The 21,096-nt window shown below is 38.2% G+C and overlaps 1 protein-coding gene across 1 annotated transcript; it reads left to right on the top strand.

The window, feature by feature from the left end:
• The first annotated feature begins 890 nt into the window (after positions 1-890).
• Positions 891-8,974, top strand: npas4l (neuronal PAS domain protein 4 like). Its single transcript, XM_033979926.2, has 9 exons — positions 891-1,049; positions 1,943-2,106; positions 2,280-2,425; positions 2,873-2,972; positions 3,725-3,992; positions 4,429-4,538; positions 5,800-5,929; positions 6,437-7,587; positions 8,219-8,974. Exons 1-9 carry the CDS (start codon positions 946-948, stop codon positions 8,245-8,247), a joined length of 2,202 nt encoding a protein of 733 aa, XP_033835817.1. The 5' UTR covers positions 891-945; the 3' UTR covers positions 8,248-8,974.
• The last annotated feature ends 12,122 nt before the right edge of the window (positions 8,975-21,096 follow it).

Raw genomic sequence — 21,096 nt, 5'->3', positions numbered from 1 at the left:
GGATGGAGGATGGGTCAAATGTAGAGGACAAATTTCTCGGAGCTGACAGAAATGTGTATTTTACCGATTGCAAAACTTTCCACAATACCATCACAAGCCATCGTATTCTATTTATCCATTTGGGAAATCACTTGGAAGAGGTAGCTCCAGCTTTTGTTATGCACAGGATAATCAAAATTAAAATAAAAGTTGTAAAGAACAGAGAGCAAATTAAAGTGTAATAACATTCAAAATAATGTAAGTTAGAAACAATAGTGTATTTTGTTTAATACAGTGGTTTTATAATGTGCATGTTAGAACTAATGTCAAGGTAGATGGTAAACTGTCATATTTCATTTAGGGCAGACTCTGGGCTCGCATTAAAAACATGGCCACTCTGACATATCCAGAACTATTGATAAAATTAGGCTGAGGTAAATGACTCATTGACTAAGAAGAGCAAATCCGCGCTTTACTTTTGAATTAGTGCAATATTTCTTCCATGCACTAACTACCACTTTTATTTATAATATTGATTTGTCCGTTACATCATCAAACTCCTGATGTCACACCGCCACCTCCGCAGTCTCCCACCCTCCCAACCTGCGCCTGTCGTAAAACTGATATTTTTAGTTCGCTTCACTAAGAATATCCCGCGTCATAACAGTAACATCCTCCCGTTTTGTTTCCCTGCCTCCTCTGTGCTCTTATCCAGCCTCCCGCGGGTCTGTGGACGAGAGGTGTCGGCTTTTGGCTATAAAAGGAGGGACAGACGGGGCTCAGACGGACACAACCCTGTGAGAGCTCGTGCAAGGCGCAGCTCACGTGGGGCGCGCTGATGAGCCACGACTTTTACAAGTTTAATGCGTAGTTAAATGTATCTTGAGTTTTCTTATTTTTACTGTTTGAGGGTTACTAATAGTTTACATTTAACTTTTTTGATGAATTTCCCGATATTGTTAAAAAATGACTATTTGGTGTAATGCGTGCCAGTGTTACGTCAGGACGCCGTGTACGTCGCATCACGTGAGCGAGGATCAACGGTCTTCATCTTTTTGCAGGAGGTTCAGGTGAGCTAACTTTTGAATTAACTTTTCTTTTCAAGTTTTCTTTTTGTTTTGGATCCACTGTTTGCTTTTAGGGTGTGAGGCTTTACAATGACCCATGCTTTTCCCACCTGCACTATTTTATTTGGACACAATATTATCAGTTTGTGTTAATGGCTAAATATGGGTAATGTTTCAGAAAATATATATATGCAAATCTAATTGAATCTGCAAAATCATATAGTTGTGTGCTTCATCATATTCTGGGGTTTCAACTTTATGCTTATAGGTGACATTTTGAGGACTTAACCATTCAAGTTAATAACTGCTATATGGCTAATTATTTACCACTGAAGCATACATAGAATGCAAACTTTCATAATCCAAACATGACAGATATGTTAGATATTTGTTCAATTTATAAAACAAACACAAGGACATTTCCCTCTTCTTTTTTTAGCTAAAATCTTCAAATATAGAAATCAAACACATACAGTTTTAGCTCATCTTTATTTAGAAGCCAAAGCAAACCAAGTCCATGGGAGCTTTTTTTAGCCTCATTGATCTCTCCTTTTGCGGCTATATTTCTGTTGTCATAGTGACGTGGTTTGGGATGCTGTGATTCCTCCTGCTCTATTTGGGCAAACACCAGATTAGCTCCTCCTTTAAATGTCTGTGTCATTTTGTTTTTGTTCCGCCCCTCACTCTGAACTCCCAGCACTGGCTATAAAACCCACAGCTTGGAAAGAATGGACTCAAATGGATACAGACCAGCAGCACAGACCTATTAGATAAAGATATTAGATTACATTTGGAAGCTAATTGGAAGGAATCACTGCTAGCTAATGGGATGGAATAACTTTGTATTGGAAGTACTGGGATTTTTGTAGATTTTTTTTGACAATGGCTTCTCATAGATCAACCAAAGGAGCATCTAAAGCCAGAAGGGACCAAATCAACAATGAAATCAGGAATATGCGAGCCTTATTGCCAATAATGTCCGATGACCAAGACCGCCTCTCCTACTTACACTCCATGGCAGCCATTTGCACCTACATTAAGAAGTCAGTGCTTTTTCAAGGTAAGTTATTTCAAAGTTTATATATACTTGTAAAGTCAGTAAAAACTGTCAAACTCTGAATAATGCATCACTACTAAAGTTGGCGATGCTTTAGGGGGTTCCTTCAGGAGCGGTGACAAGGTACAAAATGCAAAGTCAAGATAACAATGAACTTTCTCTCTGCCTCCCTGAAGGATTGATGTCTAAGGAGGAATCAAAATGTTCCCTTTCTTCTGAGGCCTTTCTACAAGCGCTCCACGGCTTCATCCTGGTCACCACAGCCCAGGGGAGGCTGGTCTGTGTGTCCGAAAATGTGGTGGAATATTTGGGGATTTCTATGGTGAGTGTTTGTTAAAGGTGCACTATGTAACTTTACTGGCAGAGGGTGTGATGTGGACATATTGCTTTGCCTAGAATGTTCCACTGTATGACATTAATCTACCTATATTCAATTTAAGGTGTCTTTATTGCTACCTAGAAAACATGCATTCTTACTGTAAGCAGAGTCACATCTTCACAGATCTGCCCTATAGCTTGGTAGCTGTCTCCATGGAAATAAGTAAGTTTTTATGGGACTATGGGACATTCCAGGCAAAGCAATTACTTCTCTATGCCATAGCAATTATCATTTCAAAGCAAAATATTAAATTGTAAATTGGATTCATAAATTTAATCACTCCATCCATTTTACTACTTCTTGTTCTTGAGTCATTTTTTGAGTAGTGCATTTTTGCTCACTTTCTGTCCACTAATGTATTATTCTAATTTTATTCTTTTTATATTTTAGGTGGATGTCCTGCAGGGAGACTCTTTGTTCGATATGATGGAGCCCTCAGACATTGATGTTGTGAAATCAAACCTGGACTTTGACAGCAATTCTTCACCAGGTAATAAAAGTCATCCTAAAACAAGAATCTTACTTAAACTGGAAAGAAAAAAACTTCACCTCCCTATGGCCCATACTTTCTGGGAGAGGATCCAATCATTATAAACTCCAAAATAAGTGGAAAAAAGAATAAAAAGAGACACAGCACTCAATGTCTTAAGCAGCTCTAGTTTGTATTTACCTAAATAATATTTTAATTAAATATTGGGTTTGTTGATGGTTAGACCAAGTTTACATCCTGGCTGGTTTTAAAGGTGCATTGCATAACTTTTCCAGTGGAGAAACTGCTACCTGCTTGTCTATGTGGAGAAATTATAGCTTTGATTTGAATCTTCTATAGTATTGCATTAAACTAATCGGCCTTGCATTTATTCAGTTATTGTTACTGTTATTCATTCTTATTGTGAATAGGCTTGGCTTTCCAGAGATCTGACCTGTAATTTGGCCAGGTGGTGTCATCTGCTTGTTTCCATGGAGATTGATAAGTTAATACAGATACAGATAATATCATACTGTGGAACATTCCAGTCAAAGCAATAACACTGTGATAGAGAAAAGATGATGCTTCACCATAAAAGCTACATAGTCCCTTTTAATACCTTGTCTTAGGACAGATTAAAGAAAGTACTTGTGAAAACTTTTAAAATCACTTCTCCATAATACCAAAGTAAAAATGACCATAGCTTTGTTTTTGTGCAGTATTTTCATTTCTTAAATCTGCAAATATTGAATTCTCTCTTTCTGTTTCTTCAGAGAGGAGTTTTGTTTGTTCTATGCAAACTTCCAAAGCCTTCAAGCTCCAAAATGGCGGCTGCGGTTCGATGCTGGTTCGGGCCAGTTTTCAGTACTTCCCTCTCCCCTCCTCTTCCTCCTCTTCCTCTACTTGTCCTGTCACAGAGCCCCTGTTTGTGGCCCTCTGCACCCCCACTGTGGACCGGCTCAGGACTGACAACTCCCAGTATTCCCATTCATTCACCAGCCTCCATAGACTGGACATGAGCTTCATCCAAGTGTCAGACGGGTATGTGACCACTCAAACATAACCATTTTAAAGCAATATTTTGAGATCTTTTAAAGGTACACTATGTAACGTTTCTGGTGGAGGGTACACTACTTGATTGCTTAATGGAGATGTTATTCCACAGTCACCTTAAGCTTTCTGAGCATTTTAATTATTGCCATGATGAGTTTATAAGCACTTTTCACAACTTTCAGAGACCAGAGCACATTTAAGCTAACAACAAACAGCATTCTAACACGCACTTTCTGATCATGGGACGTTAAAGCACTTTTAATAAGATGCAGACAGTACACAGCAGACTTATGTTTGACCTAAAGAGCTGCTTATACAATATATATCTGCACTGGGACAAGACAAACTGGTCAAATGCATGAAAAAAATCAAGTACTGGCCCTTTATAACTGATATCCCTTTTATCTATATTTCTTTGTTTCAGTGTTTTGTATTATCTTGGTTACTCATCCGAAGAATTAGAGATCAGATCATGGTACAGCCTCATGCATCCTGAAGATCTTTCTCTGAGCGCAGAATCCCATAAAACCTTAGGTAAGTCTCCAGCCCTCTGCACAAAACCAAAAGCAGTAATATTAAAGTTAATGACCGCGGCGTTAAGTCAGCGGTAAACAAAAACTACTCATATTTTTTCAATTTTTATGGGACATTAAATAGCCAACAAGCTGTAATAGTTTCTTAGTGAGCCTTTTGAAACTCATTATTTATAATGGCAACAAGCTTTCTGTAATTAACCAAGCTGTATATGAGCCCCATTGAAGACTAATTGTTTGCAGACACCGTTCATTTTTCCATTAGGCAATTGCAAATCTTGTCTTATTGTAATGAAGAAAGTGACACTTTTTCTTTTGAATATCCCGGAGAAGAGATAGTGCAGTCATGGCTGCTAAATGTCAAAAAATAAAAGGTTCCTTCATGCTGGTTGGACTGATACAGAGTAGAGGATTGTCGTCAGTGTAGTTGTGTGTTTTATTCATCCATTTTGGCCTAGAACCTAACACCTCAAAATATTGTAGTGTTCTGGTGTAAGGAAACACGCCAAATTTCTTCTGGTTGTTTATTTTCTGAACACAAGGGCTACTGTAGGCTGTAACCCACGCTAAAACAAGAGCAAAACAACAGCAGTCTCAACTCACTAGAGCCATTCTCCAAAACAGACCAGTAACTGACCAACGGAACATTCACATCAACTTGTCGGCATAGCAACCAAATGTCACATACAAAAGAAATCACATTAACAACAAACATGAACAGTTACAAGAACAACGAAAGATGTCAGTTCTGAACTAAACACAAAATATCACATCATTACAATATTATGTAAGAGGCCATTATATTCTTGTGCAATGCTGGGGTTTTGCCAGTGGTGGAAAATACAAATTAGTTTTTTAATAAAAGTTTAGTTACATGGATAAAAGTACATCTACTGCTGTCAACATTTTAAAATATATGCATGAAATTACTCAAAGTACTTGTTATTTTATACAAGACATGATGAATTTAGCAGTTAAAGCTGTGCTCTCTCTCTCTCAGCAGTGAAACACCCACAGATGTGTGGTGTACTCACTAACTCCTATGACTTTAAAATGTAGCCTAATTAAGTACAATTGCATGTCCTGAATTATACAAGTAAATGTGAAATGTACTCAAAGAAGTACCTAACAAATGTAATCATATTTGTAGTTACTCTCCACCTGTGTTTTCCTCCAGTATTGTTACCTCTTTGTCTAATCTGAATATGCATTGCTGTATTCTTTACGAGCAGGCATTTATTGTGTCTGTGTGTTGTCTCCAGTGCAGACAGATGATGGCTCTCAGCTGCAGATGGTGCTTAGACTCCAGTGTAAAGACCTGTCCTGGGTCTGGATCTATATCAGAGCTAACAAGGAGCCCCAGAGCATCAGCTGCACTAACTACATCATCAGGTAAAACACACTTCGCCTCGAGCAACTGTCAGCATAACTAAGGGACTGCTTCAGTGGTATGGTACATGAGTAGTATGGTGTACAATAGGTCAAGGTCTTTAAAGTAACCATGGTAACAAGTTTTTGCGAGCTTGCTTCAAATGTATCGATTAAAAAAAACACACACACACACTTTTGATTACCCTGCATTAAAGATACACTATGTGACTGCCACCTATGCCCACAGTAAGACATTTGCTTATCTGTGTCCATGGTGACAAACAGGCAGGGCCACCAGACCCGTCAGATCTGTGGAAAAGCGACACATTAAGAATGCATGTTTTGAATGCTGGTATTTTTGACAAATAAAAACCTGTGTAATTAAATAAATTCAAATTCAGGCATTTCTGTATAGTCAAGCAAGTAGCGGACTCTCCACCAGAAAAGTTACATAGTGCACCTTTAATTTTAACTTAGTCAATGCACCTCATTCAAAGCCTCTTCTAAACATTTGCTTTTTTCTTGTAGTGAAACCGAGGCCAGATTTCTCCAACAGAAAATCAACAGTGATGCTTTTGGACCATCGGATTTATGCCACTCTTCCACTGCACAGCCAACAACTTCAAATCACAAAACCAGAAAATGTTTAAAGAGACAGCGGACGTCAAGTAGCCAAGGAGAGGAGCTGTGTGCCAGAAGTAGGAGGCGAGATTCATGGATTGATCAAAGTTTTGTTGCATGTGATTTGAACCAAGAAGACTCCTCCCCTGGTACTAAATGTGAAAGCCCTAACCTGTTCACACCTCCATACACTCCCACCTCCTCTGCCTCCTCCTTCAGTCATGATTTCCTTATGGATGTCCTATCTTCCCCTGAAGCTTCTCCATCCTATTTCTCCTTCTCACCAGTGCCTCCCACCTGTGGGCAATCACCGTCTCAGTCGCCCCCATCCTTACCTCCAGTACAGCCATTAGACCATGTGTCTTTAGCTTCACTCCCTGCCCCCTCTCCCCTTTCCTCCTCTTCACTGTCCCCCTCCTATGACGACTTCACAGCTTGTACATCTGATGCCCGGTTGGTTCCAGATTGTCTCTCCGTGTCATGTGAAAGCCCAGTGGAGTGTACCCTGCATCAGGATGACTACAACCTATTAGATCAACCACAAGGGGGCAGCGTTGTCCAGCATGTTCCGGATCATGCTTTACCCATACATCCAAGTCTGCTCACTCCAAGCCAGTCGCCAACTTCCCAAGGGACTTTTGAGTACAGCGAGAGGGAGAGAGAAGAGATAAGTATACTGGCTCAGCAGATATCCTCCTTGGCAAGTAGTTTTGATATGTTTCGCACTTTGAGTCCCATTCAAAACACCCAAACACGAATTGTGAGTACTCAACATTCACCTTGCAGTTTTTCCCACCTCACTCCTCTCTCTGGGTTTAAATCTGAACCTATTCTGGATGATTGTATATTTGACAGCATCTTAAACGATTTGGACTTGGCCACCATAAAGACGAATAGTCGGAATTTGTCTTGTCAAATGCAGCAGCAGCCCTCTGCACCCTTTGGTGCCTCCTTGGACATGAGAGAGCCTGCAGATCAGCTCACACCAGGCAGAATAAACATGGATCAAAACAATGGGTTGCATCAACTCAACCACTACATTCCCAGCCTTCAGCAAGGTACGTGTCCCACACACTGAGAGGGAGTCTTTGATACCTGCTCTGAGAATTCACTTGAACCAGAAAGAACAGAGCAAAATGAGATACAAAAAAAACCCCACCAGCACTAATGTTAAAATACTACTAAAAGTACTACTCGCAGTACAAGTTCCCATTTGGACCCTGAATGTAATCAAATGTAACAAATGCCACAACTGTCACCAACACCGGGCCAGGCCCTAGGCTCTTTGAGACATTATTTGTATCAGTATGTATATAATCTGATTTCAGTCTTTCAATTACAAGCCACTTAAATTATAAATTACCAATTTTAAAATCTCAAATGTGGTCTAATGCCTCTCTTCTACTGCTCATTTCTATTAAAGATCACAGGCAACTTATGCATGGGTTTCAACTTCCCATTTTGCCGACTTTTTCCCATTTAAATGATATAATATAATTTTAAAGAATATAAATGGTCCTCATTTTTTATCATTCTGAGACCCATGGATAGGAGTAGGACATGAACAGGCAGACAGCCATTCATTCACAGGGCCAATTTAGAATCACATTATGAACTTTCATTTGAATATATCTGCCTATATTTCCATGTCTAGATTCCAGTAATGTTCCTCTCTTATGCTCTTTTCAGATGGACTGGCTGAAGAAAACCTGTATTGAACCAAGTCTGTGACTTACTCTACACTGCTCGTATGGCATATTGTCACGTTTATCTTCCTTTGCTGGTTTCAAAGTTACTGTAAATATAATGGACACTTTTGCTTCGGTGGTTTGAACCCTGAATGACTTTGGTGTGAAAGTATTGGTATATTCAGGGTTTTGTTTTAGCTGCAGCTTTATCTTAATTTCTTAGATTCGCTGTCATCTTTGTTCTTGCTGATGTCTTGTTAAACTGCTTTAAAATGGTACTTTTGCGAAACAGTTTTGACAACACTTGTAAGCTGAAGAGAGATTTATTTTTCTTGTTCAAACCATTTACAATTGAGCACTTTATCAATGTCAAACCTGCCTGAATTATAATAACGAGGCACCAGAAGCATTATTCACAGATTTTGTATTCACACAGCAACAGTATTAGACAATTTAGGTGCTTCGGTTCAGAGGAACATCCTTAATTTGATGAAAAAAGAGATTTATTTTTGTATTTGCGTGTTTTCTGAAGGAGCATACTGAGAAAATTGAGCCAAATGACTACCTCATTGAAAAAACATTCAACTGAATTCACTGAACAATGTATTTATTGAGTACAAACACTGAGCTGGTCTAACTACTTTTAGTTGTCACTGGTTAAGGTACCAAAATGTGAAATGTGAACTTTTTTCATTCTGCTTTAATGTTTTCTATGAGGTACTGTATACCTGTAAATAAAGTAATAATGAATACTGATGATATAGGTAAATTCTCATTTTGATGTGTTTTGATCTTCTGAAATGGTCCGAATTGTGGTACAGGAATTGTCTTTTTCTGCTAGTACTCCAGTCTCCACATCTCCAGAAAGTAATATTGCGTTTCTTTAAGACTTTTATTTTTATGTTGGGACAAGAATTAGCACTAGTCTAAATTGTAATCCACTTTCCTACATTTGTTTAGACTTGGGGTTGTCCAAGTTCATAGTCCTAGATTATTGATAATTAGGTAAAATTACCATGGTTCAGTCTCAGAATAATTTCAAATAATTAATAATTCTCAAATATGAAAGTGACATACAAGAGCAGTTACATTAACAACAACACATAAACAGCTACAAGAACTACAAGAGGTGTTAACTCCAAACTAAACACAAAATATCAGATCATTACAATCGATTTTAGGGTTCGCTCATTAACAGTGTGTATTTAGGTCTGATCAATGCTTTATTCTACTAACAACACCCTTATTACAAAAGCCTATTAGGATCATAATTGATTCTAATAACCTAATTGTATCCTGATTTAGTCCTGACTCCTGATTCCTCTTGATCCCTCAGTCCATTTAACCCTAGCTTAGTCTTTATAGCTTAATTTTCATTTATTAGTAAAAAAAAAAAAAACATTTTCAAAACCCATTATTCATTAGTATTTGATAGCATGGCATAAGTGTGTACGGTGTGTTGTTCTGTCATTATGGACTAATCAAGCATGAATTTCATCTGAGTTACTGCAGCTCTGTAGTCGTTTTCGTTGTGTATATAACCAAAGGAGGGCATTATAAAAAGAGACTCAATATGTAGTTAGGAGTTATTCATCACAATACGGCGCAGTGCTTTGTATTGTAAATAGACTGCATATATCCCTCTGGTCTATTCACTGCTTCATTGATTTTCACATATTAGCACTAGTAGCGTATATAAACTGTCTGCTCGAGAGTCAATTACCCATGTGGACAAACAGATGCGTGGCCAGTGCAGAGAGACCTGAAAAGGCAGAGATATGAGAGAAAAAAGCTGGGTTTAAGTAAGGCTTATGTGTGATGGTGCAGTGCAGGGATTTGATTTGATCTAAACCAGCCACTAGATGGAGTGATCGCACCAACTCTGCCCCTCTGACACACATGTACAATTTGACATGGATGGTTGCAGTTTATGTAAAGAAAAGCATTTTGTGTTCACATTGGCGTGGAGCGTTTTATTTCTGTCCTTGGATCGCTGTAGAAGTTATCAAACGCCCGTATTTTATTTAAAGGTGCACAATTAAACTTTTTCTGGTGGAGGATGCGCCAAGTTCTAGTCTCCATGGAGATGTTTTTGCTTTTCCCTTTACGTTAAACTTATCTGTATTGTTTTTATCGCTCCAAAACATGCATTCTAACTGTAAGCGGGGTCGCCTCTTCACAGATCTGACCTGTGACTCGGTGCGAATACATAAGTTTAATGCCATACTGCGGAACATTCCAGGTATAATGATAAAATCTTCATGCTGATAAGGAGGTTGCTCAGTTTTAACTTTAATAGCATGAAATTAAGTCTTATTGTTTTTGAATTATTAAACTGTCAATGTGTAGGCTTATTTATTCATTTATTTTGTCTCCCTGGTCGATATTTGAAGCCGCAGACAGCCAAATAAAGGGAGAGAGACAGTGGGATGACATGAGGCGAAATGCCCTGAGCTAAAGATTAAACTTGGGTTTTCTCTGTGACAGGTCTCCACGCTGCAGAGAATACAAAAAGACTTTGATGCCTTCTTTTAAATCAAAGTAGTTGTAAAGCACTGGGGTAACAGCCTGGAATAAAAGATCAGAATGTATCAAAACTGTGCTGGAGAATTCTTTTCTGTTCACAGAAAAAAGTATTGGTAAAAGATCTCTCCTCCATCTTATTGCTGGGTTTCAGATGATATCGTGACATTCTATAGGCCAGTCATATTTGATACAGATGGGGGCAACTAAAACTATACAAATATTGTTCAAATGCAGATTTTTGTTGTAATACAGTGAGATCTTGGGTCTAGTCACTAATAGAAATTATTAGGTTCAACGTTTGTGAATTTACCTTTTGGTTATTTCATGGCAAAGTACAATGTGATCAGTAGGGAAATCTGGCTGTTACCTCATCCCTTTCTACAATCTGAAACCCACCAGTATTTCCATTGATATGAGTCGCATCCTAATCACCATGGTAGACTTGTAACTGCTGCTGTTAGCCTCACTAATTTGGTCTTAAAATGTTCATAATAACCCGCTCTACATGATGAGGTGTTTTTATTTCGCTATTGTGTCTGTAACTCAAAATATGAACATTAACAGACAAATCAGACACCTTCTTTCCCTGAGTTCGCTCACACTAACATTAGCAACAGGTTTGACTGAGATTGTTGCAAAGAAGGGGCAGATTTGCTTAACGTTGGCTCTTGCGTTGCTGTGATACTCACGGTTGGAATTCCAAATATGGGACTAGAGCTCCAAATTCGCCCCTACAACCGTTAGCTTCAATGAGCTTCATTTGACTGCAGCCAAACGCCATGGGTCACACTTACTTAGTCCACTTCTTTTACAGTTTATGAGGAAGCCCCAAAAAAGTTTTCTATTGTGCTACATGTTCACATAGCAATGAAATGATTTATAAGTCCCAAAATAAATAAATACATTTAACGCGGTTACTATGTCAGTTTGTAAAGTCACAACTCACCCCCAAAACATGCTTACTGCCTCAAAGTGTAGACACGTGTGGTCTATAATTGCTTGATATTAGACTGGAAAATAAAGCATGTGAGACCAACCGCAATGCTCAAAGGACACAGCTCAAGTGTATTCATGGGCGAAGTGTCCAGATGACTGTTATCCTCTGAGACCTCATTAGCAGTGAAGAGTCTTGAAGGGTACAGCAGCAAATAAAGTTCCCTAACAACTCATTCACTTGTACATCTGGCACGTCGCAGGTCTTCACATTACCTTACAACAGGGATAATGACATCCCACAGGCGGCGACAGGTCAAAGACACGCAACGGTTCTCTGTCCACGTCCAGGAGACAGCTGGCATCTGTTTGACCCCCCCACCCTCAAGAAACCGACCACCAATGAAGACCAGCTAACAATGGGGATAAAAAGACAAGAGAAAGTGTGAGGTATGTAAATAGGGCTGGGAGTTTTCTGTGTGGAGTTTGCATGTTCTGCTCCAGTCTGGATAGAGTTTCATTGGATACTTCGATGGTACTTTCACGCATTAGCCTAAAACATGCACGCAACAGAACAGCTTTATGATTCTATGTTTACGCAGTGAAATGATGGACATGGGTAGATTAGATGAAGGGCGACTGGGCCATGATTGGGTGCAAAAGAGGGAGGAGTAACTAGAATACAGTGATGAAAGCTGAGAGAAGAGGTGGAGGTACGTTGGAGCTGTAGTTTCATCTACCAGCCTCAATTTATGCACAGTCCTCCAGTCCTGACCAAGCCTGGCTCAAAATCTGCAGAGCTGCTCCTGACAGGTTCCTCTGCAGTGAAGAATTGGTCAAAATCAGAGAACAAACTCTCCTACAGGGATGAGAAAAGTGTATTATTTTGTTTTAAATTGTTTATTGTTATGCTCCTCATTTTTCATCATTCTGAAAGCCATAGATACAGGAGTATGGAGGCTGAGAATTATATTTGTAGTTTGTTTGGAGAAACAGGAGCATAATACAGTATGTACCATGTCTTTGCTGCTTTAAAACTACAGATGTCACAGTCCTCCAACACGTTTCACATTTTACTCATATTAAAGGAAACATATTATGCACCAACACAGACATCATTTACTATAAACCACCTCATTCTCCCCTCTCCTTTACAAAGAGTGGCACTGATTATAATTGATTGACTAGCTTTAACTTAATCATTACAGGTAACCTTGGAAAATGCCATTTGCTCCTCATTAGACTCAATAATTAAACTCAAGTGGCTCAGAACAAGCTCTTGAATGTCAATAGTGGTGAAAAAGTTATAGTTCTTTTTAATGTCGTCTTAGAGATACTGTACCTGCTTTTTAGTGGGTCTTTGAAAAGTGAGAATCAGAACTCACTCACTTACTCACTTAATCACTGTGATGAGTTTATAAGACTTCTTCACAACTTTCAGACACCAATGCAAAGTTCTGACGTCAAGGTGTTGCTAACAACAACTAGCATGCTAACAGCATACTTTGTTTGCATTTCTACCTTAAGAGCTGCTTATACAATATATCTGTACTGAGGAAAACAACTTCTGCTCAACTATGTGTAAAAAAAAGATCAGGTACAGCACCTTTAATGAGAATAGAAGCATGAAAATGCCCATGATGATAACAGGTTGAGAACAAAGCTTTAGACTGCTGGGTTTAGAAAAGCCACTTTACCACCACCTGCTGCATTCAGAATTCACACCGAGGCCTTCAGGACACGTGAGGCTTTTAATGACTCAGAGGCTCTGTTAGAGCTAGTTGTGCCAAATATGTCCAGTTTACTAAACAGGCAGATTTAAATGCTGCACACTCTTTGCATAATGGTTTTTAGTTATTGTGCAAATTTGGTTGATTACCTTATAATTACAGCCTTTAGTCTACTTTTACTCCATTATATCGAATGAATGAACTTGTATTTTAGCATTTTAACCTTTCTAATTTCAAGAACCATTCTACCTTTTTTTGATGAAAAAATGTCTGACAAATACCTTGCGTATCTCCACTGCACAGGTGTAAGTGGTGAAAGCTACTTGGCTTGTACAACACTATTTATGTTCTACATAAAAATATAATGCAAACTCTAAAATGGATGTCTGGCAAGTCCAGAATGATATCTCTCTGTATTTTTCATACAGAGACAAATCAGTTTGGTCACCACTTCTTCATCGCGCCTCAAGCCAGATTCAGACAGTACTGTGCAATCAGATTAGTATATTTCAGTGACACATGCAAAATGAGCCCAGTATTTTCCACCACTGATATGCAACCTATTTTCACAGTCCCAGTACTAACACAATATTCAATGTGTATCTAAAATATACGTATATCTTTGATTATTTGTTTTATATTTAGCCTAATTGTGTAAAGCATGCACACTTCTAATTACCAACTTATAAAAGTCACTACCTACCATCATGCAAATGTACAGAGCTACATTTTAAAGCTAAAAATAGTGCCAGTACAAAGAACTATAGGCTCAAACCCACACACTTTACAGTTTAATGCATCACTTAATTACAACACTGCCCCTCCTGTCTGCGAGATGAAATTAAGTTAATGAGAAATGGTATAAGTGGTGTCTGGAGCCAGTGCAGGTAAATGAAAACGATGAACATTACCCCGTGCAGAGGAGGTGACAGAAGAGGAGCAGGTACTCAGCTGTCACCACCTGACTTAAGTCTTCAGTACTGCAGAGATAGAGGGAGAGATGCATCCTGGGTACTGAGAAGAATGGGAATTGTTAAAAATGCTACAACTAGGCTACTACTATATTATATGCTTTAGTAAAACATTTAATTCCAGTGGTAAGTGCACATAGTAAAATACTGTACTTAAGTAGAATTTTTAGGTATCTGTTGGATAAATATCAGTGTAATCCCAATTATATTTTTGTTTTGCTCTTTACACTGGGTATTATTTACTTTTACTTCACTACATTGGAGAGCAGGTACCTGTACTTTCTACTCCACTACATTTGTGAACAGGACTGAAAAGTAAAAAGTACTTTTCATGTGATGTTCGTGGTAAAATCCTGACTAACGATTTCGAGTTCAAGCCTTAGCTCTGAGCAAACAAAATTATGAAATGGATCCGTATTGCTAAAATGTTGACCAAAATATGTCTTTTAAAAAAAAATCAATAACACTATATTTAACACATTAACAAATGAACAACACATGTGTGAAATACGTTAGCGTTTTACAGTACATTTGAAACCAGGTGCTTAAATACTTTTACTTAAGTAGATTTTTCATGTGATACTTTTACTTGAATAACTTTTTTCCTCTGTATCTGTACTTTTACTTAAGTATCAAAATTCAGTACTTGTTTAATTCTATGATTCAAGAGTTGGCTCAGAGGTCATTTGCAAACTTTAGTCCCCACAACAAAAAAGACGATAACAACAATACATCAAGGACTTTCAGTACATATAACACAGAATCTCACCTGTCTCACAGTGAGACAGGGACAACAAAAGACCAAAGACATGCTGTGACGGCATCAGGCGTGTTTGATCTGAATCAGTGTGCATGTGTGCTGTCTTACTATTTGAAATTCTTCATATCTTGTAGTGTAAAATCCATTAAATAAAACGTGCAGGGGACACCGATTCATCCAACACCTCCCTAGGGAGACATCCAGAACAGATGCACAAGCCACCTCAGCTGGCTCCTCTCGACATGGAAGAGTAGCGGCTCTACTCAAAGCTCCGTTCGTATGACTGTTTGATTCATTGCTGGTTAAAAAGCAAAGAACATTACATTTTGACCAACAATAATAGACAATAATATATAAAGAGTTATCACAGAACTCTTACATAAAACAACTTATATAAACAACAACAGGTGGTGGTCTATCATTGAAGCATCTAAGATTTATTACACCTACCTGATTGTTACATAATCTCATGCCAATAGTATTCCTCATTTTGTTGCAAAAATTGAGACGGTCAATAGAAATCCCATAGCCTCAGGTGGCACTGCTGCATCCTTGTTTACTGGCTGATCTTATAGTTTTATTGTCGCTGTAACAAATCTTATTGAGGGCTTATCTGAGGTATACATCAGCTTTGAGTGAGATGAAAACACACAAAGACGTCCAGCTAAGAACATAATGCGTTCATTCTTCAGCAGGATTACAGGCCGATGAGACAGTGATAGAGACAGAGGGTCAGCTCGGGGGATTGTTACAACATAGTAACAATCAGGTACAGGCAGGAGAGGAGGTTTCATATTATGTAAATGAAAAGAACAGTTTGAAAACGTGATTTGATTTTTTCCATAGCACAATATAAACTGTTTTTTGCACATGTCTTGTTAGAAAATAAAGATATTAATGGAATTGTGACCGCACCTGCTGGTCAATTTCCAATCTCATCAGATGTAGGTAGATAAGCAAGGCCGGGTCTGGTAAGTAGTTGAATGAGAGACCGTTTGGACAGGTGCCACAGCGGCGCAGCAGTGGCTTTAGTGGAAACTGTTGCTGTGTCCTTAGGCGAGACACTTCACCCACATTGTTTAGTATAAATGCGGTGCTTGCTGTGAGTGTCAGTGGTGGTGTAGATGGCCTATGGTGAAGATTGGAATATTCTCTTCCATCTGGGCAGTTGTGAAACAAAAGTAGCCATAAGAATAAATACAATAATATGCTTAAGATTAAAACTATTTCTTTACATGACTGTTTTGAGTTGTCATCCTGTTGTCCTTGTTCATTAAATACTCTTCCATGATGATCAGTCACTACAAACAAATTTCACTTTTTCTCATCATGATATTAGATTAATGCATACATCTAATAACAATTCTGTGTTTTCACTCCTTTTTAGGGATCTAAGAATTCCGGACGTGGCTTGCTGCATGTTAACCCTGATTTATTTTCACTGCAGCGGGATCTATCTCTAGGTACATCCCATTCCTGTTGTCCCGACATCTAAACGTGCTTTGGAATTTCATGGTTGGATTACCTGCCTGTAAGTCCAGATCACCTGACTGGTCTTAGGTAGGTCCACTGCAGCATGGTGACAGTGTAATTGGGTCAAACAAAAAGGATCTAAAACAGTCCCTTCTCCCTCTTGGCCCCTTTCTCTTCTTTCTATCATTGTGCCTTAAATTGCCTTTTTGGATCGCTCTCATGCCGAGTCAACACATCCCACTGGCAAACACTGGGGGAATAGCAGCCAAAAAAAACACATAGGTAAGCCCCTATCCATATAAATGTATTGTAATCTTCATTGTTCTTGCAGGGGGAAGCTGGAGCTCAAAGCATCGCACCTGTCCACAAAAGAGACAAGCATATCCCGCTGCGGTGAACATCCAAACACACAAGTCTTTGTCGGTGTGATCTTTTTTCCAAAGCACTTTTTCAGATGTTGTGTTGCAAAATACCAAAACACATTTTCACAGCAGATGATTCTTTTTCACAAAGGCTCTAGTTTTACACAAGGGCAGTGGAGTAATTATCATTTGTAGCTAATTTGGATCTTGCATGAGTTTGACACTGTTTCAAGGTTAGAAACAGTGAAACGTGTTAAAAAAAAAAAAAGAGAAGAAGAGGAAATAAATCAAATTTGGTTCACCATTTGGCAGTTCACACTTTTAGTTTTTATTAATTGCTGCAAATATTTACTTATAGGGAAGGATTGAAGGTAATTTTAAGACTAAGTACTAATATGAAAAAGTGTAGATCATTTCAATTCAAGAATCAGGAAATGAAATCATGTTTTACAAATGTTTTGATTCATCCCTCAAGTCAAGCTTTATTTTGACAAAAAAGTGTTATGGCTGATCTAGCACCACTCAATAACACTTTAGTAATACTACATCCTCCAGTGACAGTGACCACGGGTTTAAAGGTATCTGAACTTCTTGTGTATTTATGGACCATAAGCTCAACCTCCAGCAAAATCAATACTCTCTGCTAGGTTTTAAATGCCCAACTGCACATAGGTGTAACTCCAGAAAACACACACAGACTGATGCTGCTGTTGTTGGAAGTACTATATATACGAACATATTAACTATCTCGCGATTTGAGGACTTCAGGGACAGGCCTCCTGCTGGTGCCCAGAGTCAGAACTAAACATGAGGAATCAGTGTTTCAGTTTTATGCAGATAAAACCTGGAACAATCTTCTTGAAGATGTGAGACAATGTTTAAAACCATTTTCAAAATGGTTCTGTTTAGCTGTGCATATGACTCTTTTAGTGTTAATTTTATGATAATTATTCATGTTTTGATTTGTTTGCATTGTGAATCCATTAGGCAACATGACTGTTGTGGCGATAGAGCCATGTGTTTGCTGTGAGTCCAATGATGGTTCATGGTTCAACAATCCAGGCAAAATGCAAATTAAGTATTTGTGAGTGCTCGGAAAAGACGACTTTGGATTATTGGATGAAGGAAACAAGTGTGAGTGAAGCAAAATACAACTGCAGATCTGTTTTTGAAGAAGGAGCAACAATATAAAAGTCAATTTTGCATAGAGGAAACACACAGCCCTTGTCTTGAGTACATGAAAACAAATACTTCAGGCAGGTGAGTATATGAGGTATATGATAAAAGGATGAACGGAGAAAATGGTATTGCTTACAATCAATATGTTCCTTTTGTGAATCCATTATATGACCTCGTTTTCAAAAGCAAAGATCTTGAGCTTCAGCACAGTTTTATGTTTTTTCTGTGGAGTCTTTAGTGTTATAGTTAACAAACAGTTTGATTGAATTGCCATTTAAGTAAGGGCTTGAGAGCATTCAGAGTACTGTACAGATCTGAAGAGCCTGATGACACACTGGGTGTTGAAGTAGTGAAGTGTAATAATGAACACGTTATTTAATTGTACTTCCTTCAGAGATTGCAATTAAGGTAAAAGAGGTGTCTTTGTACTTCTCTAAATGACAGAATAATGAGAAAGATTTTTTTTTAAAACCACTTTCATTACTTTCTTCAAAATTAGAAGTTTCCATACAGTAAGATTACAATGCCTTAAAACAATTTGGAAAAACCCAGATGATGATGTCTTGTCTTTGGAAGCTTCTGATGTTCTGATGCTTCTGAGGTTTACTGACATTTGAGTTAATTAGAGACGCACCTGTGGACGTATTTGAAGCAAAAATGAAATGGCTCTTCTAAATGGACAATGACCCGAAGCATATTGCCAAACTGATTACAAAATGGCTTAAGGATAACAAAGTCAATGTTTTGGAGTGGCCATTGCAAAGCCTTGATCTAAGTGCTATTGAAAATATATGGGCAGACCTGAAAAGAAATGTGCGAGCAACGAGCCAGTTCTGTCATAGGTCAAAATTCCTGCCAACTATTGTGAAAAGCTTGTGTAAGGATAACCAAAACATTTGACCCAACTCATACAGTTTAAAGGCAATGGTACCAAATACTAATGAAGTGTATGTAAAGTTCTCCTCCTGTATGTAAATACTTCTCACATTATTTTGGCATTTAGAAAATTGAAGAATTTTGTTAATCCTATTTGACCTAAAACAGGAAACGTGTAGTCTGATTTAATATCAGACAGTGAGAAAAAAACAAAAAAAAACAAAAAACGTATGTGTCTTTTATATATGGTGTATGTTCTGGTTTCAAAAGTATATTGATTTTGTCCTTTAACAAGCTCTTAAAGAAATGAAAGCCTATGTTTGACACACATCATTTGCGCGCTCCCTCTGCTAGTATTTGGGGGTTTGCATTTAAACTAAGGATAAAATAGCTAGCAACATGAACGTAATGCTAATAATATAATGCATAAACTTGTAACACAATTTAAGATTAATGCATACTTTACCGTCCTCATAGGGAAATTTGTCTTCTGCATTTGACCCATCCTCCATGCACCCAGACATGCAACAAAATATGAAAAATCTGCAAGAAAAGATCAGGGAGTCAAACCCAACTCCAGATCTTGACGTAGGTTCAGGAGTTTCAGAGAGTGTAATATCAAATGTTTAGCTTCAATGTTCTATATACAGTTTTATGGAGCTATTTTCCACATACGCTATTTTCATTGGAAATGCCATGAAAATCATAGAGTTCCTTCATTTTACCAAATAGTTCCTGTCAGTGGCTGTTATGAATGGCTCTCTAATGCTATTGACTTCCGTCCTCATAATGCGAACCCCGACCACTCCCTGACATTCATTATAACCAGACTTAATCACATTTGACTGACAGGAGGCAAGAGGCGGAGATATTATTGCTTTGGCTTTTGTCATTTTTCCTCTTTGTGCGTGTTTTTCAAAGGCGGGGATGAGGGAGAATGGGGAGGTGGAGGAGGTGGAGAGCTGTTTTAAAATGCATCACGATCTATGAGACCCTTTCAACACAGAGTAAGCCTGGTTTTAGCTCTCATTAATAATTCTGATGGAGCAAACTCGCTCAAAGGGCACACGGCAACAGCTCGTGCATAACAGGCCACATCACATTTCTTTTGTGTTAGACCTCGAAAAAGGCCATTCAAAATGGAGTTTATGGAACAACTAATTGAGTCAAATCTAATGTTAAAGCAATAAACAGCTCCTACAGTATGCCACTTTTTTATGTGTGAAAATTGTGCTAAAAATTATGGATGAAAAGAGTAGCCTACATAATACAGATGGGCTTTATTATTAGTCAATAAGAACAACAGATGTGGCCATACTTAATCTATAGCTGAAGCCCATTACCCAGGCTCTGTGCAAGCTTCAGTGCTGTGAGATCGATTTCCGGCTCTGATAAGTTTATGAATGTTGTTCTTCACCCCCGTTTCATACTGTCCTGTCATGATGAAACCTAAAAAAACAAAAGTACTTGTAGAAGTAATTTATCAAATGTTAAATGTGCTATATTACACAAAATGATTTCTTTAAGCCATGTTAGAACATTGTAACCTCCACAAAAACATAACTGGAGTTGTGTTTTGTTTCATTCACACATGTTTGAGTAATTCTGCATTATCAGTCTGTCTACATCTATTCAAAATGCTTTGTTCCACCTTGTGATGTCATGTAGTGTTAGTTTTCAAGTTAACAGCATCCCAAAGTGACAGAAAATCAGCAAAAATGTGTCCAGCATTTATTTAGCTAATGCCAATAAAGCCTTGTAAGTATCATTCAGAAAGTCAGTTTTCTTATTCTGCTCCGTTACTTTATGTAAAACATGTCACATGTTCACAGTAATGTCCAAACATGGTGAAAAGGCGACTGTATATTAGGTCATAGTTCAACAAAACGCACAGTAAGTTACTAAACTTCACGGTTTGCCAAATATAATGTTACAGACTTTGAAGAGTGACTGTATATAAATGAATGTTGTAGACACAGAATCCTGAAAAGGAAGGAAGGGCAGGGTGTTACAAAACTTTACATCATGTCAGGTAAGTTTATAAGTTTTGGTTTAGAAATTGAGGACAC

The sequence above is a fragment of the Periophthalmus magnuspinnatus genome, chromosome 15, assembly GCF_009829125.3.
Source record: "Periophthalmus magnuspinnatus isolate fPerMag1 chromosome 15, fPerMag1.2.pri, whole genome shotgun sequence".
NCBI lineage: Eukaryota > Metazoa > Chordata > Actinopteri > Gobiiformes > Gobiidae > Periophthalmus > Periophthalmus magnuspinnatus.
Note: the sequence above shows the minus strand (reverse complement) of the source record. Positions and strands in the feature narration are given on the sequence as shown.